Below are 22,869 nucleotides of genomic sequence, written 5' to 3' on the forward strand. Positions count from 1 at the left end.
CCAGGCATGTTCACAACATCCTGCTTTATTAATCAATATAGAATGATTTTTTTTTATGTACAGAAAACTTTGGAGAATGACTTCAGCAATGATCCGATCAGCTTCATAATATAGATAAAGTTAAGAAAGAGAAATGCAACCTCAAGTGAGATAAAATCTAAAGACACTAAGAGTTTTTTGAAGGATGGAGAAGGAGAGCTTGTTGTCATGGTAACCAATCACCATCCTCTCCATCAAGTACTTTTCTAAGGTTTTCCTTGTTTCTGAGGCTGTTAAGCAGTAGCATCAATGTCCTGACGACAGGCTGCATCCTGCCGCCATCCAACACATCCACACTGCTGTGTCTCTTCCCGAAGCGCCCGATGGGCCTCACACCACGCCCCACATACCAGAATGGGTCTATTTCTGGACCTGGAAACCACACAAACGGGCTCTTTATTGACAAATGAAGCAAAGCATGTGTCTGGAAACAAGATTCACATTTAGAAAAATGCTGGAAAAAGCTTGAACTCAACATAAATGTTACAGCTAGAAAAACAGATTGAGTTTCCTTTAGCCAGAAAATGTAAGGTCTTCAATGGTTTTTACATTTTACTCTCCTTGTGTAACATAATTTCCTTGCTTTCCAGTGAAAAAATTCATAGCTCATAATTAACAGAACCTGTTATAAGTTAAAATGTATATTTTTTTCAGTAATCATTTACTTTTTTTTGCATTTCTTTACGTTTTTACAGTTCAGGTGACACTGGACATTTTTAGAAGGCAGTAATGTAAACCTTTATTTTATTCTTTTCCAAAACTTTAGATCAGTCCATGTTACATTAAATACAAATTTCTTATTGTTTTGGAAGTGTGGTGCTTAGTGCATCCCAACGTGATAATTTTAGGATCCTTTCTTTTGAAATCAACAAGTTGCTCTTTATGATATTAAAATATCTAAAATGAGGAAACTTAAAGCCACTACAAAAAACATGTTAAATTAACGTGAAAATGTAATTTAACCAACTAGCCACACTGTGCATCTGATGATTGCTCAAAGTCCCACTGTCTATATTGGTTGGGATTATTGTCTCTTACTTTAATCCTAATTAAGTGTAATTGATCAGCTTTTCTTTATTCTAATAATTGCCTTTATAAAAAATGTATCAAAGTGCAGAAAAAATATTTAAACTTGGGAAACTTCAATTCATAGCCTACATTGCAATAAACAGAATTAAATAAATAAATTTTAAAAAAGGTCCCTGTGATCTCACTCATGGCAGCATATTTAAATTCTCATTGATTTTTTTTTATTTTTTTTTTTATGAAAAGGCTTAGGTAGCTTTTGTGCTCTTCTCTCTTAAACTACAATAGATTTACTTTATTAGAGCTCTATGGGCAATGTTAACAGCACAAATGAGATATAATGAGAACATAACGGCTCTTACTTCTGTTGTCGACGTTGTGAACAATGTGGAAGTCGTGCTCCACTGTGGTGCTGTGCGCGCGGCTGAAGCTGGAGGAGAGGAGGAGGAGTAGTGCCAGAGCTGCGGGCAGCCAGCGGTTTGTCAGGACGCAGTGCCGGACATCAGCCGCTTCACCGGACAGCATCCTGTGGGCTCTGTCAAGGCACTAAAGAGGATGCAGGGATGCAGCTTAGTGACTTGACTATTCCAGGACACTAAGAACAGATCTTAGTCAATGGAAGGAGGAGAAAAACTTGCAGCTTGCATAATTAGGGATTCATTTTCTTTTGTTAAACACCAGAACATTAATTATAAGATTTTAAAATGCGAAGAAGTAGGATTTAATCTTTGAAAGATAACACCATTGTCTTGACATTAAATGAGCTATTCCTATATGTGTTATCTAAATAGCTTTGTATATCTTTGTATCCTCATTAAATAATGAAATTTCCACTCACCCTGAATTTTGGTAACGAGTTGAGGTCAGTTGATGGAGGTTTGAAGTCGTTGCTGGAGAGCAGGTGTATCCCAGCTTATTTATACATCCCAGCTGCTGGTTGTTGGATGATGAATCTTGGACGTCACTCACTCACAGTGATCCCAGACCACAAGACGCATCACCACTCCTCCTCCTTCTCCTCCTCCCACTCTTTTAAACCCCTTGTCTATTTGAGAAGTGTGGTTTGGGTTTGGATCCTTTCTGATGTCTGTCACGCAGCAGAGCAGTCCATCAAGAAGTCAATGACATGCAGACACCCTTAAATTAGTGACTATGGGGAGACCCACAGGCACAATTAGGTCTGTTAGACAGTGACCCGGAACTGTGGTGGGCGTTTTTGATGAGCCTTTCATTAATCAGCTTGATTACAAAGTACAAGGCACAACACAATCAGCTACATATTCTTAAAAGAGGCACCTTGTCACAGCAAGCAATAGAGTGCCAAAACTTTCTTGGCAACTATGTGAATCAATGTGAAAATCAGCATTGCACTTGTCTTCACATATTCACCCATGACAAAGCATGACATTTGTAGAATAAAAAGACTTGATACTGAAACATAAGATAGCTTTTAACTCAGCAAGTTTCTTTCATGCTGATTGAGAGAGAGAGGTCAGGTCCTGCGTATGTGCCACCACCAGAAAGGGAAAGTGATGGATGACCAGCGAGGCGCCAAAGTGAGGAGAATGTTGCCTTGTTGGATGTATTCAGGTGTAAAGCTGTCTTAGAGCCTTAAAACTCTGAAGTGCGTCTTTAAAGGTCAAGAAATTGTGCATTTAACCATGTTTTTGTTCTTAGTAAACATGCATCATACAGTACGTGTTTAAAGATTTTTATTCACTTTAATAAACTTATAACCTAAGAACTCAATAGATGGCCGTAACATCCTTTATGAAACCAAGGACAAACTCTGCAAGTTGGTTAACTGATTACCTAACTAAAGATTATCCTGCAACAAACAAGGTGATCATTTGTTTCTAACTCTCAAATGTAGACTAGATCTGAATGTGCAGCTTTTTTTCAGATTTAAATAGACCAAATAATGAGTATGAAGATGCAGCGCTGGACACAAGAGATAACCAGTGAAACTCTAATAGTCTAAATAAACTTAACCCTCATCTAACTTTATCTTTCCTTTGATGCATGTGTTGCATATTTCAGGGTGTTTGCACTCATGTAAACAGCCTCCAACCTAGAGCAACATTTGCTTTTTCCTTTGCAGCCAGAATCATGTACTAAGAAAAGGTTGTGTGATGCAGAACCCAGCTGCAATAATAACAAGATAGCTACCTGAGGATGTGTGATTACAGCACAGCATAGAAACATCTACAAATAATCCTAATTTGACAGAGAAAGATTTGGCTGAGAAACCCAATTTAAAAACAAAGAACAAATATTTTGAGTTACAGACAGGTGGACGAGGTATGGATCTGTACAGATAATGGAAAAATTCGTATGATATGGCCATAAGATAATACTCATCCTCAGGAAAAATAAACATAAATAAAAATATCAGAACTGCAATCATACTTAGCATACATGGTCTATATTTATATATATATATATATATATATATATATATATATATATATATATATATATATATATATATATATATATATATATATATATAGTATAAGATAGTATTAAGTATTTAATTTACAGAAAAAAACAGCAATATGCTCTTTCTGTCCAAATTCAACTTCTTCCTGTGGGCCCTGAGGAATGTAGTATCGATTGAGGAAAAACCTTCCTTGCGGGATGATTAACAACTTGACCCAGCTAAACTGTGGGGTTTAAATCATTCCCCTTTCGTGCTACAGTATATTTTGTTAATTGCCTCACAATTCACAAACCCGTGGATGTGTGGGCTGGGTCATTCACTGACCATGTTTTGAATTTAGACTCCTTCTTAAAAAAGGTCAAACTGGGAGGTGAATGCTAAACAGGGACATCTCAGAGAATGTTTAACATCAATTCTGCAAAACTATGTGGATTGCAGTTTTCCTTATTCTTCAAATATTGTTTTTCATTATCAGATTTAAAGAGTGGAGGCATTCAAGTACATGGCTGATAATTTGCAGGCTAATAAATGTCTTTAGGTGTATGCTCTGATCAGGAACATAATATCTTCATGATTAGCAGTTGGTTCAGTGGTCCAGTGGAACAGGAATCAGCTTCAATAGCTAGAGATTGTTGGTTCTAGCCCCCACCTGAGGTGTGTGATGTGGTCTCTTTCAGACCAAGAAAGATGATTCACTATCAAGATTACTTGCTGTAGTCGTTTAATGAGTAGAGAATCAACTTGCAAACATATTCAGATGATTCGAAGGGTATGCACTTACATGAGAAGGAGCAAAATTGGTGACTGAAGACCTGATAACAGCCAGTGGGAGTAGGAGTAACAAAACAGCACACAATAAACAAGTACTCTAAAAAGGTCATTAAAAATAACAAACTAAATTTAAAAAGAAAAAAGAAATGCAAACATGATGAGCTGCATAGTAGACAGCATCAGAACAGTATTGAGCAAAATAGTGCTAATGATGTGTGATATGCATCAGCAGAATAAAGTGTTTTACGATGATGATTGCGCAGAAAAGTAGGAAATGTCTTGTATTGCACATCTTCACCATCTCAAAGAAGCTCACCAGCTCCAGATGCTCCACAGCCTTCTCCCTGTTGGAAGAGGGAAGAAAAGTGCATGTGCAGGATGGGTGGAGTCCTTCAACCAAGTTCTTGGTGGTGGGGAGACTGCTCTCCCTGATCTTCTGTGCAGCCTTTACCACTCCATGTAGAGCCATCCTCTCTGCAGCAGAGCACACAGTAATGCAGGAGCAAAGGATGATCTCCATTGCACAGAAGGAGAAAAGTACTAAGCCTGCCCGTCTATCCTGCCTCAGCCGCAGCAAGACTTAGAGGTGTTGAGCCTTCTTAACCAGACAGAAATATATTGTCTATTGGTTAAAAAGTCCTGTACCCAGTTGCAGCGAGAGGTACCAGTATGTGGAGTTTCTACAAGTGTGTGGGGTGATTGTGCTGAATGCAGATGCACAGTTGATGAAGAAAAGACACACATACTCTAAGTGTCCTTACCCACCATGTGGCTGATGGTCGTATGGACCACTGATGAGATAGCATATCAGCGGAGCGGTTCCTCCCATATGCACACTGATGTGGATCCACAGAGTTAATAATGGAGTCTTTAATGTGGACCATGATTAGCCTCTTGAAGACTATCAGTGTGAGGGGTGTATCTGCTTTGTGTGAATGCATGTTCCTGAGTGCAACTGTAACTTTTTTTTTTCCTGTTATGTTGTTTCGTTTTGTCTTAATATGCATGAATTGACTTTTCATGTAAAGCACTTTGTGTTGCCCCAGCATGAAAAGTGCTTTATAAATAAAGTTTGATTGATTGATTGAAGGAAATACACCTCTTGTGAGTTTAACAAGTGTTGCATCTCTTCAAGACCTCCAGTCTGTCCCACTCTGCTGGGATCTCAGAATAAAAGACCGAAGCTTATTTTTCGCATTTTCTCTTTCTGACTGGTAAATGTTGGCAGCAGACTCTCCACCTCATCTTTTTCTTGATTTTGTTCTGTACCGTTGGTGTCGCAGTTTCCCGTTTTCCCTTATTCTGTGCGTGCTCCGTGGTCAGAGTTTGCGTGGAGGTAGGAACTTTCTCCCACCAAGTTTGTTTTTATAAATTCTAAAAGTTGACTATATGCTCTATTGACTGAGATACCCAGCTGCACACTTTGATGCTTCTGGCGTGTCTTCCCTTCTGACACTGCGATGACAGCATCTGCCACCTGCTGCCATTATTCTGCCTTTCTGACACAAGTAATGCCCACGCCGTGCCAATTAAACTTCTTTACGTTTGTCAGGATCTCAGTCTCGCACCCGGAAAAATTCCGGTTCTTCCCTCTTTTTCCCTTCCGAGCCATCGTGGAAATAATGAATATGCATCATAGGTGTCCATCTGACCATTTATACCCACCATGTGGGCGTGGAAAGGCGCTCCCTCACGTGCGCCCGCTTTAAGTTGATTCTGATTTATAAACGGAAATAGGCGTGGGACGTCCGTGCGCATGCGTTTATGAAAGTTGAAGTGCGCCGCATTTCCTTTTTACGCCCTGTTGTTTGCTTTGCTACGCACAGTTTTATAAATGACCTGACCTCTATATTCAGTCAGGGTTTTTTAATTTGTGAAGGCGATCAATGTTTCGGTGGTTGTGACATCTTCAACACATTTAGAGATGAAGCTGAGGACAAACGATGAATACACCTCCAGATGCACTCTGCCACATAGTGACTGTTTTCTATTCTGGCTTGTTATGTTGGGGACGATAGATAATCAAGTGTGTTGGTGTACATGTATGTTCTTCCCTATATTGGTACAGTGACACGCTGTTAACCCCAATATTTATGATTAATATATAAACACAATATTAAGACCGTGATATTTCAGTTTCACAACCCCTTTTCTTTTTTTCCCCCCAGAACAACTGGCACACTGAGTAAATGTCAAAACAGACAAAATTGCATTATTTTGTTTTCGTTTAATTTGATTCCAAGCAAAAAAAAGAAAGACAAAAAAGAAAAGACACTACAAATCACTACACAGGTTAACTGTGTAACAGTGCATGACAAATGTAATACAGAGAGATTAAAGACTATGGATTCAGAGAGAGCATCGGAGTTGTATTGTCTATGTTAAACTCCATACGCACAGGTGGTAGCCTTCTGTATCACCTGTTAAACAAAGACAATGCAGCCTTTGCATCTATTCACAGCTAGCTTTACAATCATTATTATATTCAGTCATGTGATAACATAAGATGGGAAGTAAATAACTTACAGGCTGTGTATATATCTTAAGTACACTATAACTAAAAAAAACTGGTGCCTTTCAAATGAAAAAGTCTCAGAACCTTTTCACAAAAAAGGAATCAAACTGCAATGTCTTCTTTATTTTTGCCAAAGTAGGACTGTAGCAGAAAAAGGTTGGAATGGGTTGGTATAAATAACACAGCTGACTATGGCTGAACACTATGTATCTGCTTTGGTTTTAGGGTCTAGTTACAGTACATGTGGACTCACTGTTGCTGTCACAGTGAACTTGGAACCATCTCTTTAATATCATTATTAAATACTTGTGCTTTTCTAACAGAAAAATATGAGAATATGATTCTGAAGATAATATTTTTCATAAAATACAGATTTGTGTCACAGACAATATGACCTCTTCTTTCAAATAATGAAGAGGGTTGTCAGACTGCATTCAAATTATGTCAGATATACTGCTCTACATTTTACACAACATTTTTTCCTAGAAATGTAGGATATAATAAATAACCACAATTATTTGTAAAATTGATTTCGCTGCCCTGAGAACTGTAGGGAGCAAATACAACTACAAGAAGAGATGGTTATGAACAGATCACGTATTCATGCAATCAGTTTGCAGGGACACCTGAATAAGGCTTAGTGGTGTAAAGGCTCCTTAAAGACTCACTGAGTCATTGCTAACTGCAGAAGGTGGAAAACAGGAGAATCTGTAAAATAAAGAAGTAAATATAAAACTAAAACAGATAAAAGTGACACTGTCTTTTATTTCTTTCATTTAATTAAAAAAAGTCACCTTTGATAATTCACATTTTCTGTTCATGTGCAGTCTGTATCCGACGTGTGTGCCTTTTGTTACAGTTTAATGCATTTATCACCAGGGAAACTGGAGAGTATGTCCATGCTGCAGGTATAGCCGGTTATTACATCATACAGATCATTACTCATATTTAAACTGAATAATTTATATAAAAAAAAACATTTTCATGACAGAACAGTAAATGTTTTGGTACACTGTCTACTGAGCAGTTCTGCTGAATGGCACATTAATAGAAAATTAATTTCTAATTACAAGTCAACTTTACAAATGTTTTTCTTTTTGCATCCAAGTGTTAATAAGGTTTGACATGCAGAATTTAGAATGGACAGAATCAGTTAGCATCTTTTCATCTGGCAATGAGGTCACAGTGCAAAAGAAGGGTTGTCAAACTATGTTATTAAGTCTGTAGCTTTCTCTGTGTAATTAGCATTTATATATTTGTAATTAACATATATATATATATATATATATATATATATATATATATATATATATATATATATATATATATATATATACATATATATATGTATCCATCTATCATCCATTAAGAACCACGGGGAGGCTGGAGCCTAACCCAGGATTTAGCAGGTCAAAGGCAAACACCCTGGACAGGTCACCTAACATGCATGTCTTTGCAGGAAGAAGGAGTACACAGAGAGAACCCATGCATGCAAACTCCACACAATAAGGCCACTGTTCACCTTCCCCCAGCCGAAGCTCAAACCAGCGACCTTCTTGCTGTTTGGCCACAGTGCTAACCACCACACCATTGTGCACCACCACACTGCTAATCACTGTGCGCTGAATATATATATTTTATATAATATTATATATATGATTATATACATAACTTTATATTTGATATGAAAAGTTATTTTAAGGACTATATGTAATACAAAATTATAGCAATATAACAATTTCAAAACCTTTGAATGAAACTGCAGACTGCTCAACAGATGTGGATAAATGTGTCCTGGATCAGGTCTGATAGAATCTTAATGCATCGTCAATCTGTGCCAAGTACATCGATGCTATCTGATGCTGTCCACTTGTGAGTTAATCACCCAGCACGTGTAAGCACCAAATGTGAACTGGGCCTAAGATTGACATACTAAGTGTAGAAGGAAGATCTAAAATACAACTAAATCCTGTTGCAGCAAAAACAAGAGCCTCTCTATTAACTGATCTCATTTAAATTTCATCTGATACAGTTTTTACACCAAAGTAGTGTGTTGAAATTATTTTTGTTTTTGTGGCAACATTAGGTATGTCACAACAACATCATGAAGTGGCATCACCCTGTGTCCTGCAGTCTCTTTTTCTAAAAATTCCAACTCTGAGATAATCAGACTAGTTTGCAACCGGATGTCAGCCCCATATAGTGGGACAGATAAATTTAAATCCATGTGTACAAAGCACATGGAGATCTGCATTCTGTGAGACTGTGAAGCAAAATAGTATGCCAATAACATTTGTCAGCACGATGCTAAAAAGAGTTTTGGGATTTCATCATCTAAACTACTTAATGTCATTAAATAAAGAAATTTCTTTACTCAGAGAAAGCTTAATACCAGCACTCAATGGCTGATATTCTGCCTTCAAACAACACTGCATTATACATAAATGTAAAAACAAATCATTACAAGTGCTTGAAAACACTAAAAGTCAGTGAACACAGCTGAAAGAACTACTAATAGGGGTAGATTATTTATGCACTATGCATATTTGTACACATAAGTTATTTGCTATTTTTCTAATATATATAGCTTTAGGAGCAGCACATACTGCCATCCAGATCAAGTCTTTTTCAGGGATTTCTTAAACATTTGATCTTTTTTTTCTTCTTCTTTCTTTCTTTCTTTCTTTCTTTCTTTCTTTCTTTCTTTCTTTCTGTTGGTTAAATATGTGATTGACAAATCCCTGCATTCTGTTTTTGTTTACTTTTCAGTGTTCCACTATGTTACAAATCATGTGCCAGCATCAGTAAGACTTCATGAAAGTCACTTTCATCATGAATAATAAAAGAAAGGGGGCACGAATCATCTATAATACATGCATACAATCTTAAGTGTCTTAAACTCCAGGCAGGGAATGTTAAGCTATAAAAATACACATAACAAATCTTTCAGAGAAATGCTTGAATGTGTATAAATTAAATTACAGCTGAACTCAGATAAAGAGCAGAAGTGGGAATGCATGTTTTGTAAACAGGATGCTTTGCTGCCTCTGTGTGGTTCAAGTCGAACACGCATTCTGTCCCTACAAAAATAAAATAAAAGTATATTTTCCTGCACTACATTTAAATAAAAAAAAAACTCTAAAAGTCTTGAAATACTGTAAAATATGAGCAAAAGTCTGCTGACAGAAGAAATGAGCAGTTCCCGACTCATGAAGCTAATAATAACACCATCCACCATAAATATTAAAGCAGCATACGTCGGCTCATGAAGAGCGCATGCGCGGTAGGAAGTGAAAGCAGTCAACAACAAACTCGGCTCCAGGAGTATCAAACTACCACTCTAACCTTGATGTCAGGACGTTATATTTTAGAGTAAAGAAAAAGTTAACGCCTTATCTTCTTAAACCCGTGCGTAAGCGAAGAAACTAAGCGAGACTTCGAGTGGTACTAGACTTTTTTTGGAAGTGACTGTACACAGTGACAGGGTCGACGCACTTGCTTCCTGTTGACACATACGCTGTTAAATACCCAGCAAGAAATTTTCTAAGAAATGTGAACGGAAAGATATGCAAATCAGCGGCGCTTAACAACGCAGAGGTGGAGGTAAACCATCCACCTGGACTCCCGTGTGTTTGTTTTCTACATGAATCTGTCGGCAGGATGTCGCTGAGTTCAGATGGCTGGACTCCCACTCCTGGTCTCACGCCGGACCAGTCAGCCGCCTTCCCCAGCCACTATGAGGCCTCGCAGTCACAACTTGGCTGCCAAACCGTCCTTATGTCGGTTCGGGTGTCGGTGTGTCATTCTGGTATTCGGCCACTGTGTCTTCCGGGAGCAAGTGATGAGTCACTTCGCCTGCAGCTCAGCATGGACCCGGGGAAATCCGGGGAATTCCGACTATCGCTCCAGGACAGCAGCGGGACTGGCCGGAGTGTGGTGAGTTCACTGTAACTGCAGCTGCGTTGGGTTTGTTATGACGCTCGCTTTGGCCGTGGATAACACTGATTTTAAAAGAAAGAGAAAGAACTCTTCATTAAGTTTGACTCAGTACACATCTTATATCTAATGGTAATCTAAAGTAAAACCCAAATGTAGGACTACATTATTAGGGATACTCCAAAACACCCCAGACCAAGACCATAATGAACAGACTGTTTTGTTGTTGTTTATTATATTTCTGAATTAATCTGGGTTTCAGATTAAAGTCTTACAGTGAGGAAAAAAGAACCCAATTAATGAAATATGACAAAAATATAATATCTGGTGGCTTATTTATGTAAGAAATTGATCCAAGATTACATATCTCTGAGGTGAAAAAGTATTTAAAGCTTTGGTTTTAGCTAAACATATCATGATACTACCACCGCCATGTTACACACACACATATATGTGTGTGTGTATTTATAAACATATATATGTATATGTATATATATATATATATATGTATTATTCATATCCTGTGTGTTGTTTTCTGTAACCATACATCTACATGTGTTTAATTAACCTTCCCCATGTTTTAATAATGACATTTCCTGTAATTTATTTGCATTCTACTTCATTCTTCAGACCATCGCAGAGTTTGATTTGAGAACCGTAAACTATGAGGTGAAGTCGCCAAAGTGCCATGAGCTGATTTTGGTTGCGCCTCCCCATGACCGCATCAGCTTTAACTTTCGCTGTGAGCAGGATGCCCAGCAATGGGCCACAGTGGTGATGTCCTCCCTACGAGAAGCACACAAAGGTCAGCCGGCCATCTTTGCAAATATCCCTGTGTTTTTGTTTTTGTTCTTTAATAAACACAGTGGGGGGTGTATTGCATCCCTTTTATCACCTTAAATCTAGACCAATAAACAAAGTTCATGCACAGTTGTGTGTTTTCAAAATGGCGAAATTCACTTAATTTAAGTGAGTTTGAAATGAGAAACTGTCCTTCTATTTGTTTGCAGGACTGTAATCAAGCATCATACAGAATCTTGAAGACTATTTAAATAATCTAATGTAACACACCTTTACCTACATTTTCACATGTGCCGTGTGTGAGAAATCATATTCACAAACCTGCAATAGGTTAATAATAATTTAGTTGTGGAATGGTATGAGTCAAACTTTGTAAAACTGTGGGGTGATATACTTTATATTAAGTAATATTAATTTAATATATTAAACATTCTAGTAAGTTTTTAAGTCTAAGGCTGTGTGCAGCACTTTGGTCAACTATGTTGTTTTAAATTGCTTTATAAATAAAGTTGGATTGGAAGTATAAGTATAATGACCTTTATGGTTATTTCAACCATGTTGAAGAACACATTTTTCAATGTTTTAATTCTTACTATTTCATGAGAAATTACTAAACTGACAAGGACTCCAAGCTGCTTTTGTTGTGAGAGGTTGTTCTGCGGGAAAATTTCTCAAACAGGGTTTAAATTAGGCCAAGAATCGACCTTAATCTAGAACGGTTAGTCCCAGCTTTAAAAGATGGATTTTTGATAAACTAGAGATTACTAACACCTGTCATACTAAAGTAAACAAGATTAATTTAAAACTACCTGCATCATTCTGAATAAGTGGTTGCCTATAAAACATAAAATAAACCCAGAAAAATGCAAAATTAAATTAAACTGGAGAAGCAAACCCAATTAATACAATGTCCACAGATAAAAGACCGCCTTCATAAAAACAAATGTCAACTTTGTTACCGTGTAATCTTTATTACCTGTTCCTGTTTTGTGATGTAAGTGGGTTATCAGTACAGTATTTCCTCTTTTCACCATTCATTAATTTTCTGTACCACTTAGTCCAGTTCATCGTCAAGGGGAAGCTTGAGCCTATCCCAGCAATTAGCAGACAAGAGGCAGGATACACCCTGGATAGGTCGCCAGTCCATCGCAGGGCCTGTACAGTAACTGATTCAATGCAAATTTTGAGAAAATCTGTTTTAATGTCACAAAAAGAGATGCTTAGTCCAGTTGAGGAACTACAAATAAAGAAACCTACCAGTTTGATGATTTCCTAACAGGAATAATGTAGAACCAACAGTGTTTGAAGAACAAGTCAATGATTACTGAGATGTTTTGTCATTTAATGTGTCATTTAATTTAATTTAACTTTCTCCTCATGGAATTTTATGAAAACATGCTAAAGCTACTATCCTGCAATTTTTAGATGCATCCCTTCTCCAACACACCTGAACCAAATGAATGGCTTGTAGCTCTCGAGGACTGGATTTGGTCACCCCTGTGCTGTAGTATCTTCAGGAGCAGCATGAACTGAAAATAAAGCAGGAAAGAGAAAGGAAATTAAAATACTGCAGGAAACCACAAATCTTAAATAAATATGGTTTAATTTTTTTTAAATGAATGAATGTTTATTTTGAACATGTTAAAAAAACAGTTACTACAACAATCATTTCAATTCAACATGCTCAAAAAGAAGCAGGAAGAAATCTAACTTTTTTTCTTTTTTTTTAGTTATCTTGGTTGTCTTGGCCACTAAAAGTGAAAAAAATATTTTAAAAAACCTACTTAAAATAAGTTAATGTGAATGGTGGTACAGCCAGATTTTCATTCTATAGGAAGATTTTAGCATCTGTGTTGTGGTTTAAAAGACAATCTACTGCTGTGAAGCCAACACAATGTCTTCTTGGAATGAATTAAAATGTAAGATAACATCAGATCTGAGCCTTACTAGATTCTAGCCTTACTAGATTTGGTGTTATCATGCTAAGTGCTATAAGTGTGTTTGCACTGACCATCAAAACACATCCCCACATTCGTCCTGAGTGAACACTTTTGATCAAATCTCAGATATCTGTTCAGCATTCTAATAAACACGCCGTGTATGTCGCAGAATCAGCTGTCAGCTGATAACAAACAGGCCGTCAGTGCATCCGATGATGTTTCTATTAGATCACAGATAAATTCAGTAGCCTGAGCTGTGTCATTATTCAGACACATTTTAGGTTAACCTGTCAGTTATTATTGTTTGTTTTACAAACATTTAATTAAGTCCAGCTATATAACAGAAACATAATGAGCGAAGTAATTGAGCCTTAAAATTATTTTGATCTCACAGAGGTCATTATCAGTGCACCTGTTCTAATTTAGACAAACATTAAAGCTTTAAGCCTGTAAAATTTGATGGCTTCCAAATGGGCCAACATACATTTTTTTACAGAACTTTGCTGTGTTTAAAACAACGTTTTTACACATGTGACATCCCACTGGTAAGCTAAAGATGGCTCCCAACAATCTAGTTCAGTAAAACCCTGAACCCGAAGAAGTCATGTCATCATTAAATTCCCACATATTGCTGTTGCATAATTTCAAATTAGCTTATTTGTTATATGTGTGAGAAACAAAAGCAAGAAGGTGCATTTCCCTCTCTGCTGTCCACACACCAAGCCAGCTGTAAATGGATTTGTTCGGGGAAAGACCCATTAAAGGGCAGCGTCCAGAACCAACAGAATATAGTTCAGAGTAGGGCTACAACGATTAGTCGACGTTGTCGACAATAAAAATAGTCGACAACGAATTTAGCCGTTGACTATTGTCGGCAAAAGAAAACAAAAACTACAGAGTGAGACATCGTCTTCTAATCCTATCTCTGCTGAGAGTTGCACAATGCACATGCGCAAAGAGGACAAAAAATACAGAGTGAGACCTCGTCTTCTTTTTTTTATCTCTGCTGAGCAATAAAGTCCGCCAGGGGAAAAATATGGTGGCGGATCGAATGTTAAAAGTCTGGGATAACTTCACGTTAAACTTACAAAATAAATTAAATACATGTGAGATTTGTAAAGCGGGCATTTAAAGAGGAGGCACGTCGGACTAACTTAACAACCTTATGCAAAATTTCAAAGCTGAAAGTGAAATAAGATCCATTTATAATAATCATGAGATGCATAATCCGATTGGTCGACTAGTCGTTTTAATAGTCGGTGACTAACCGACCATCAGAAGAGTCATTGGTTGCAGCCCTAGTTCAGAGTTTTGGTGTTGCTTTTTCTCCACTGTCTGCAGAAATTAATATATGAAACAAGGAGGAGATTTTCTGTGGCTAAACAAATATGGGTAAATATTTTCCAGACAATCATCCAATGTGGCCTGATTCATCAGATTTTAGTGTGTTCAAGTGCATTTGTACTTGTAGTTGGTGCTGTCCTCTTAGAAGGCCAGGATGCAGATTTAAGATTGGCATAACAATCGTGGAAGCAAGGCTCTGATATTCAAATTAACCCTGTGGCAGCTGAAACAACGGTTCTCATTTTAACATTTTCTAAGAAGGAAAAGTGCCATCCTGAGTTTTCCCATTTGCCTTGTTTCCTCTCTAAGTTTCACCAAACACTGTGATAATCACTTAGCTATAGAGTGAAAAACAATTATTTTCTTGTTAACTGTGGAGCTGTCAGTCATTATCCATCTTTTGTTATCTAAAAACTTTTATGTTTTTACATATTCCCAGTCATCCCTCAAGAAAATGGTTCTCAGCATCTTCCAGATGTTCTCCATCTTCAGAACACTTTGGGTCTACAACGAAAAGGTGTGCAATAAAACAATATGTCTGATCTGTGTTTTATCTGCTCAATTAATCATTTGTGGAGTTTTTGTTAGTAGACAGTGTTTTTGTGACATGGTTCTGTTTCTTTGAGTGTGTACATTCTGTTTTTTGTGTTTCATGTGCAGAGGAAGCTTGCATAGAGCTGAGCAGAGCCATAGAGGCAGGTGACCTGCAGTCAGCCTCCATCTTTGCTGCGACACTCGCACAACAGCATGCAGCGTTACAGATACAACCCTCTAATAAAGAACATGAAGACACTGAAATCAAGTAAGACCACTGTTGTTAAATGTGCTTTAATCATGCCAAAGCACAATTCTTAATTAATAATAATATTACATTTGTCTTTATTTTTATTTCATCCACCAGTTTGGCTGTTGTAGTAGAAGATTCATCCTCATCCTGTTGTGTCACTGTGAAAGTTTTCCCACACATGACTACTGCATCCTTGAAACAGCAGGTTTATTTAAAAAGACATTACATGACAATATTTTCCTTACCCAGTATCTTATTTTTTGCCTCATCATTGATCTTCACTTTTCCTTTCTCTCCAGATGTTTCTGGAATACGGCTTTCACCCACGGGTGCAGCGCTGGGTAATTGGCCAGTGCCTTTGCACCGACCAGCGGTCCCTTGCCTCGTACGGTGTTCGTCAGGATGGAGACACAGCCTTCTTGTACCTCTTGTCAGCCCGCCACGCTCGTCTGACCCTCCAGGTCCTGCAGCAGGATCAGGAGAGCGCCCTCCTCCTTAGTCCTCCTCCATCATTTCAAAACTCTTCACTTCCTGTTTTATCTACAAACGGCCCCTCATCTCAGGACTGGAGGCCCTACACCACCCTTCCTCCAAGACCTCATAGCAACAGTTACAACGGTTAGAAGGGGATTGAAATGGGAGATTCACAGCTTGTTATGTGAGATTTGAACTGGAGGATTATATGATTTAGAATTATGACTCTTATGTTTATGGTTTTTAGAAAGTGATTTATAATAAATGTGGTCCACTCTGTTATTACAAATAGTCATTTTATTTATGAGGCATATACAAAGAGTAAAGATACCATGGTTTGTGAAAAAACATTACCTTTATGCTGAGACTAAAGCATTTATATCTGGTTATTTCTGCCACTGGGATGCATTATTTTTGCTGGATGGGTAGCTTTGTGTAGACAGAAGTCCAGATAATGTCCACATAGCAACATATTATAATAAAGAAAGTAAAAGTAACCTGAAACAATAGTTACTGACGAATGCACACATATACTGGTGTGTAGGCCAACGTGCACTTTTAAGGTGTTGCATTTTTACTGGACAGTTTTATGATGATAGCATCAGACAAAGAAATAAATTCTCATTGTTGGAGGGTTTGCACTTAAACTTAAAAAATAAAGTTTTAAAGTAGTTCAAATTCAGCCCATGTGTTTGTTCTTTCCAGCAGGTGGATCAGAGACAAAAAACATCAGTGAGATCAGAGATCTCATCAACCTTGAAATGCCTCAACTCAGTGATGCACTGAGCCCCAACACTGCCTCCAACCAGGTAATATACCATACCAGATGGCTGAGGGAGGGTTTTCACACCTTTTCAGCCATTTACATTTCTTGTCTTTTCTCTCATTAATCTATACCTAATTCTCCACAATGGCAAAGCAAATCAGAAAAACTATGATTCATGCCAATATTGAGACTCTTTGTGATGACTGCATCTAGACACACATCTGCAACATTCTTGATGCTAAAATGAGATTTGAAACCCAGAACAAAAAGGTGATAGACAAAGCTGCCAAATTACACTGAGTCATCTGGGACTAAGGTTACAATAAGGCAGGCAAACAGCAAGCTAATATTCACTGTAGCTTTGGTATCAATATGACGTGTATCTCAGCATACACACTATCAATGAATGAGAGGAAAGTTGATTCGTAGAAGGTAAAATAAAGCAGTAATACGCACATATACTCAACTTTCTCAGTAGTAGCAAATGTTCCAGAACATTCTTTGTTGAGCTCTCACATCTCATCTGCTGGGGTTGTGGAAAATTTACTTAGGGGCTGAGTGGAAAAACCTCATATGCCGCTCCTCTGGAACATCTCTGGAACGATGGAATAATGGCTTGAAGCATTCTGACAGCAACACAGAAGTTGCTTCAGAAAATGAGACCGTTCAGCTCTGAAAGACCTAAAAATTACTCTGCACTGAAGCTCTGTTCAATCTGGTTGAGCTCAAGCATTTACACCAAGACAAAAACAATAAACATTCACAGTTTTCCCAAGTTTTTAAGATCTTTTCCAACATAACTTGATGCTTAAACCATATAGTAAGTAATGGGCCTTTATTTTTGTGTAAATGGTGGAAAAAACTGTTTTAAATTGCCAATTTGGAGCACCGACAAGATTGATCTGGATAAACTAAGCATTAAATCATGAGAAAACTGTTAAATCCAAGTGTGAAATACAAAAGCAAAATGCAGAAAACTTTCCATAGGTACAGTATAATATATTTTTATATTCATACACTTCTTAAAGGTCAGTACTGTAAAATAAATATGAACTTAAAAAAGAAACATATTTACTAAACCCTACAAAAACATTTTAATTTAGATGAACAGGGCAACAGAACATCAAGAATAACATCAGTAATCTGTGTTTCAGGGCTGGTCCTGTCCATCATGCACTTACATTAATAAACCAACCCGACCAGGCTGTGAGATCTGCAGCACAAACCGCCCTGAGAGCTACGTTATCCCTGGGGGATACCAACCAGATGCACTGGAGCTCAGACGAATCCAGCAAGAGAAGGAGGCTATCAGACAATATCAGCAAGTATGGAAATCGCACTCTCACCAACTTGGCATAACAACCACTGACAATTTCTCAGACGTTATCATGAACTTGTTTGCACACCTGGAACCTTTAGTTTTTTGCAAAGATTGTTCGGACTGACATGGATCACGCAAACACTACACAGTGAAAATTAAAGAAGGGATGCACAATTCACACCAATCAAAATAGAAAATGAGTTGAAATCAGTTCAAAGCTAGCGTTGGAAGTGAAACATATAGGCGCACTCAGGTTGACTCTCTTCTCTTCTGTCTCTGTTTTTTTGAAGGAGAAAGGGAGAAGAGAGGCGCTGAGGAGTGCTGGCCCTCAAAACAACTCACTGCTGTATAACCTGGACCAGGACTACTGAACACACACTGACACATGGATGCACACACTCCATTGCAGATACCAGAAAATAAACCTCAGAGCACATAAGAAAACGTCTTGCACCATTTGAATGCATCATTTTCTGGTGTAGCCATTCTGAAGCTGAATGTATGTTTAGTTTGTTTTTAAATAGCTTGTTGAGGTGGGCTGTTACCACTGAAGCCAATTTAAGCCCCTTTCTGCCAAGTATTGGCCCAAAGTAATGCAGGTTGTGGTATAGGTGCACCCCAATGTTTGCATGTCCTTTATCATCTTCCAGAGGACAAGTTGCATGAAAAAAAAGATATTGTATTTGCAGAAAATGTACAAATAAAGTTAATCTTATTTGTCACATTTTAAACTCGATTACACAGCATGTTGTTTAGTGGCCAAGCTCTAGTTAGACAGTTGGAAGACTTTTCCACATGTGGATGATCTCATCACTGAAGACTTTTGATACAAAGTGACTTTTTAATGAAATCCTTAGAACCAGAAGTTGCCACTAGATTGAATGTATTGATATTAATTTTGCACTGTAATTGTTTAAACCTTCTGAAATAAATAACAATAAACAATTTATGTGGATGTGTGTGTTTGACTATATGTGTTAATTTGAGGATGTTAAGTTAGCTGTAATACTTGATTTATACATCCCTGATAAGAAGCGAGAAAGGCGGTCATTTACAAGACCTGTCTTTAATCAAACTCCACTACCAACAACATGGCTCCCTCCTTTAGGCAAAGGAACAGGAGCGAAGGGAGAATTTTGCTCGGCTGGTGATGATGGATGGTCAGGACCTGGTGCCCAACCCCGAGCCTGTGGATTGTCGGATTTGCTACATGGATCTGCCGTCTGGAGAGGGCGTCCTGCTGAGGGAGTGTCTCCACTGTTTCTGCAGGTTAGATTTAAGAGTATGAAAATAAATAATGAGAGTTCTGACATTGCTTGATGCTTTTTGTCTGATTTAAACACAATTCTGACTTTTTAATATGTCTGTGTGTTACGGTGCATGGCTATTCAGAGAGTGCTTACGCTCGGTCATTATGCTGAGCGAGGAGCCTGAGGTTTCCTGTCCCTACAGAGATGACGCATACGCTTGTGCCGGTTCCCTGCAGGAGAGGGAGATCAGAGCTGTGAGTTGCCATAACAGAAACCAACATGTTAATTTTTTTGTATGCTAGCACACATATATCATCTCCACCCATCATCTCCCATTTTCCCTCTTTTGCAGTTGGTGCCAGCAGAGGAGTACGAGCGTTGGCTGCAGAGAGGCCTTTCAGTGGCCGAGTCTCGGTGTGAGGGCAGCTATCACTGTGCAACTCCGGATTGTCCGGGGTGGTGTGTGTACGAGGACACTGTCAATGTCTTCCACTGTCCTGTCTGCAAGAAACACAACTGCCTCATTTGCAAGGTCTGAACATATACATACACATTAAGATACAGCTTTACAGAAAATACAGAGAAAAATCGTGTTTCTAATTAGTCTGGTTGCTTTGGCCATATTCCAGCCTTTAAGCATCTATGTTTTACTGAGAGTGTTGCATCTTTTCTGTCCTTGTTGATATTTTTTCTTTAGTCTATCCACGAAGGAATGAACTGTAAACAATACCAGGATGATCTTGCAGCACGTGCTATAAATGATTCTGCAGCCAGGAGGACAACACATCTACTAAAGGTAAGGTACAAAAAGAGCTCTTTGAATATAAGGAATGTCTTTTGAACTCCTGTTAAATGTAGATTAATAAAAGAAGAGGGGGAATCCATCTCTAAATGTTACTGATAATCAATGAATGAATGGCTTTGTGTTTTACATCCTGACAAAGCAAACTGGCATCTACTGGCACTGACCACATCCTCTCATCTTCTATTCTTTCTCTCTCTTCCTTCCTGCTTTCGTTATCTGGCTCACAAGCAGACTCTTGTGCAGTCAGGGGAGGCCATGTACTGTCCTAAGTGTGGTATCATCGTTCAGAAGAGAGATGGATGTGATTGGCTGCGCTGCACTGTTTGTCACACTGAGATCTGCTGGATAACCAGAGGGCCTCGCTGGGGCCCAAGGGTAAGAAATATTTTCACTATCATTTGTACATATTAATAAAGCAGGGTTTCCCTTCCTCAAATGTTAATATCATCTTCCTCTTTTTTCTTTTAAAGGGTCCCGGGGACACCAGTGGAGGATGTCGATGCAACGTTAATAATCAGAAATGTCATCCTAAATGCCAAAACTGCCACTGAGTGTCAAAACCGGGAAACTGGGACTGAACTTGAAATGAACCACTCTTATAAAACGGAAAGAACGAATTGAAGCTTATTACTGATGTGTTTTAAGACTAACTGTGCAAGTGTTAAAACTGGGGACATTCTCAGTTTTCTCTCAGCAGATCTCTAACAACGCATCTTCTGCTTGGATTTCCTTAACGAAATAATGTGGTTTGTGTATTAACAATTCTACATTCAGGCTATGTTTAACTGACTGAGTAATGATGATGAGTGTGGTCGGATGTGTGCCGGAGGAGTGTTAACTCTGAATGTGTGCCTTTTCTTGACAAAAACATGGCACTGCATATGTAGCTCTGCAGGTGTGACATGTTCTGTTTCAGTTCTCACACACCTAGATGGTGTACATAAAATTGAAGTGGCCTTATTCTTGTGCACATAAAGGTGTAGCAGGGTGTTACTGATGATGTTTTCTGGAAAATGTGACTAAATTCTTGTTTTGTTTTTTTGATATGCAATTTCTTTAGCATTGAGACAGATCAAGCACGTGTGTTGAGTCATAAAGTAATATTAATGTGTGTCTGCACGGTGGTCTGATGTTTGAATTGTGTGTTTTTGTGATGTGTTTAAGTGCACAGGCTAGTGAGGGAGTTTTTATTACTGCTAACCAGTAAATAGCAAAAATTGGTTGAATAATCAAATCATGATTGCAATAAGTTAATATTTTCAGTAAGAGAAGGAACACTTTTTGTTGATAATTCCTGGTAAAGATCACAAAAACAATTGGGTAACTACACCCAACATAATGTCTCTATGGAGTTCATGTGACAGCTTTGAATCTATGGAAATATTTTGAATACTTTCCTAATTCTTATTCACATGCATGAATGCACTGTCTGTTACTAGTGGGGAAAAATAAATAAACTAGAAGCCTGACTCCCCAACTACACTACTGCTCTGAAGTGATAAGCCATAACCAGGTCCTCACTGTTACTCCTGTTTTAAAGTCGGCACTGTGTTGCTGAGTTACTTTGGTGCCTTAATTATAAATAAAAACCTTCAAAGTCCATACATGTCTGTGTATATTTATTTAGAACTGAATAAACTGCATAAAACTGCTTTCGTCATGACTTTGCTGAAATGCCCACATTTAGGAAGGTGGAACCGGACAACATGTCCAGGCTTCATCTGTGTGTAAATGTGGTTAAAGGTCATTCCTGCATTTGTAAAGTGAACCACTAAGTCATTTTTGTGGAGGATGAATAAGTGGGGCCTTTCCTAAAGAAAAAAAGGGGGTTCAGTGTCCTAAAGCTGGAACTTTTGTGGACTGATTGTCGTTCCTATCTTTTTCCTAAAGAATGAGGTATCTGTCCTATTTATCACATTTATATATATATATATACAGTGTATTTGGAAAGTATTCACAGAGCTTCACATTTTCCACAATTTGTTATCTTACAGCCTCATTCCAAAATGGAATGAATTCATTTTTGTCCTCAAAATTCTGCACATAATACCCCATAATGACAATGTGAAAATGGTTGTTTTGTTTTTTTGTTTGTTTGTTTGTTTGTTTGTTTTTGTTTTTGTTTTTTAGGGTTTTTGGGGTTTTTTTTTTTTTTAGATTTTTGAAAATTTATTAAAAACAAAACACTAAAAGAATCACATGTATACAAGTATTCATAGCCTTTGCTCAATACTTTGTTGATGCATCTTTGGCAGCAATTACAGCCTCAAGTCTTTTTGAATATGGTAGCACAAGCTTGGTACACCTATCTTTGAGCAGTTTCCCCCATTCCTCTTTGCAGCACTTCTCAAGCCCCATCAAGTTGGATGGGAAGCGTAGGTGAAAGATAAACCGTTGCCCCAGTCTGAGATCAAGAGCGCTCTGGAGCAGGTTTTCATTCAGGAGGTCTCTGTACATTGCTGCATTCATCTTACCCTCTGTCCTGACTAGTCTCCCAGTTCCTGCTGTTAAAACATCCCCACAGCATGATGCTGCCACCACCATGCTTCACTGTAGGAATGGTATTGGCCTGGTGATGAGAGGTGTCTGATTTCCCCCAAACATGACGTCTGGCATTCACTCCAAAGAGTTCAATCTTTGTCTCATCAGAC

General features: G+C 38.1%; 2 protein-coding genes across 3 annotated transcripts; one reads left to right on the forward strand and one right to left on the reverse strand.

The window, feature by feature from the left end:
- Positions 1-18: 18 nt before the first annotated feature.
- Positions 19-1,960, reverse strand: prlh2 (prolactin releasing hormone 2). Its single transcript, XM_041968611.1, has 3 exons — positions 1,904-1,960; positions 1,428-1,611; positions 19-411 (listed from the first exon to the last, which is right to left on the reverse strand). Exons 2-3 carry the CDS (start codon positions 1,588-1,590, stop codon positions 206-208), a joined length of 369 nt encoding a protein of 122 aa, XP_041824545.1. The 5' UTR covers positions 1,591-1,611; positions 1,904-1,960; the 3' UTR covers positions 19-205.
- An 8,094-nt stretch (positions 1,961-10,054) lies between these two features.
- Positions 10,055-21,811, forward strand: shrprbck1r (sharpin and rbck1 related). Of its 2 annotated transcripts, none has more exons than XM_041967653.1 (14): positions 10,055-10,730; positions 11,361-11,535; positions 15,255-15,332; positions 15,476-15,617; positions 15,717-15,807; positions 15,902-16,220; positions 16,785-16,885; positions 17,997-18,167; positions 19,272-19,432; positions 19,556-19,667; positions 19,766-19,945; positions 20,111-20,209; positions 20,450-20,593; positions 20,689-21,811. In XM_041967653.1, exons 1-14 carry the CDS (start codon positions 10,455-10,457, stop codon positions 20,767-20,769), a joined length of 2,130 nt encoding a protein of 709 aa, XP_041823587.1. In that variant the 5' UTR covers positions 10,055-10,454; the 3' UTR covers positions 20,770-21,811. The 2 variants fall into 2 exon arrangements, with proteins under 2 accessions (XP_041823587.1, XP_041823586.1); XM_041967652.1 differs by having other exon boundaries at positions 10,056-10,730; positions 16,782-16,885.
- Positions 21,812-22,869: the final 1,058 nt, after the last annotated feature.

The sequence above is a fragment of the Melanotaenia boesemani genome, chromosome 18, assembly GCF_017639745.1.
Source record: "Melanotaenia boesemani isolate fMelBoe1 chromosome 18, fMelBoe1.pri, whole genome shotgun sequence".
Taxonomy (NCBI): domain Eukaryota; kingdom Metazoa; phylum Chordata; class Actinopteri; order Atheriniformes; family Melanotaeniidae; genus Melanotaenia; species Melanotaenia boesemani.

Bases quoted from the DNA above. Each gene is read 5' to 3' on its own strand.
- prlh2 (XM_041968611.1), bottom strand. From the start codon at position 1,590: ATGCTGTCCGGTGAAGCGGCTGATGTCCGGCACTGCGTCCTGACAAAC. The intron at 412-1,427 runs GTAAGAGCCGTT...TGTGGTTTCCAG, and splicing joins TCACAACGTCGACAACAGAA to GTCCAGAAATAGACCCATTC.
- shrprbck1r (XM_041967652.1), top strand. From the start codon at position 10,455: ATGTCGCTGAGTTCAGATGGCTGGACTCCCACTCCTGGTCTCACGCCG. The intron at 16,221-16,781 runs GTTAGAAGGGGA...TGTTCTTTCCAG, and splicing joins TCATAGCAACAGTTACAACG to CAGGTGGATCAGAGACAAAA. The intron at 20,210-20,449 runs GTAAGGTACAAA...GCTCACAAGCAG, and splicing joins GGACAACACATCTACTAAAG to ACTCTTGTGCAGTCAGGGGA.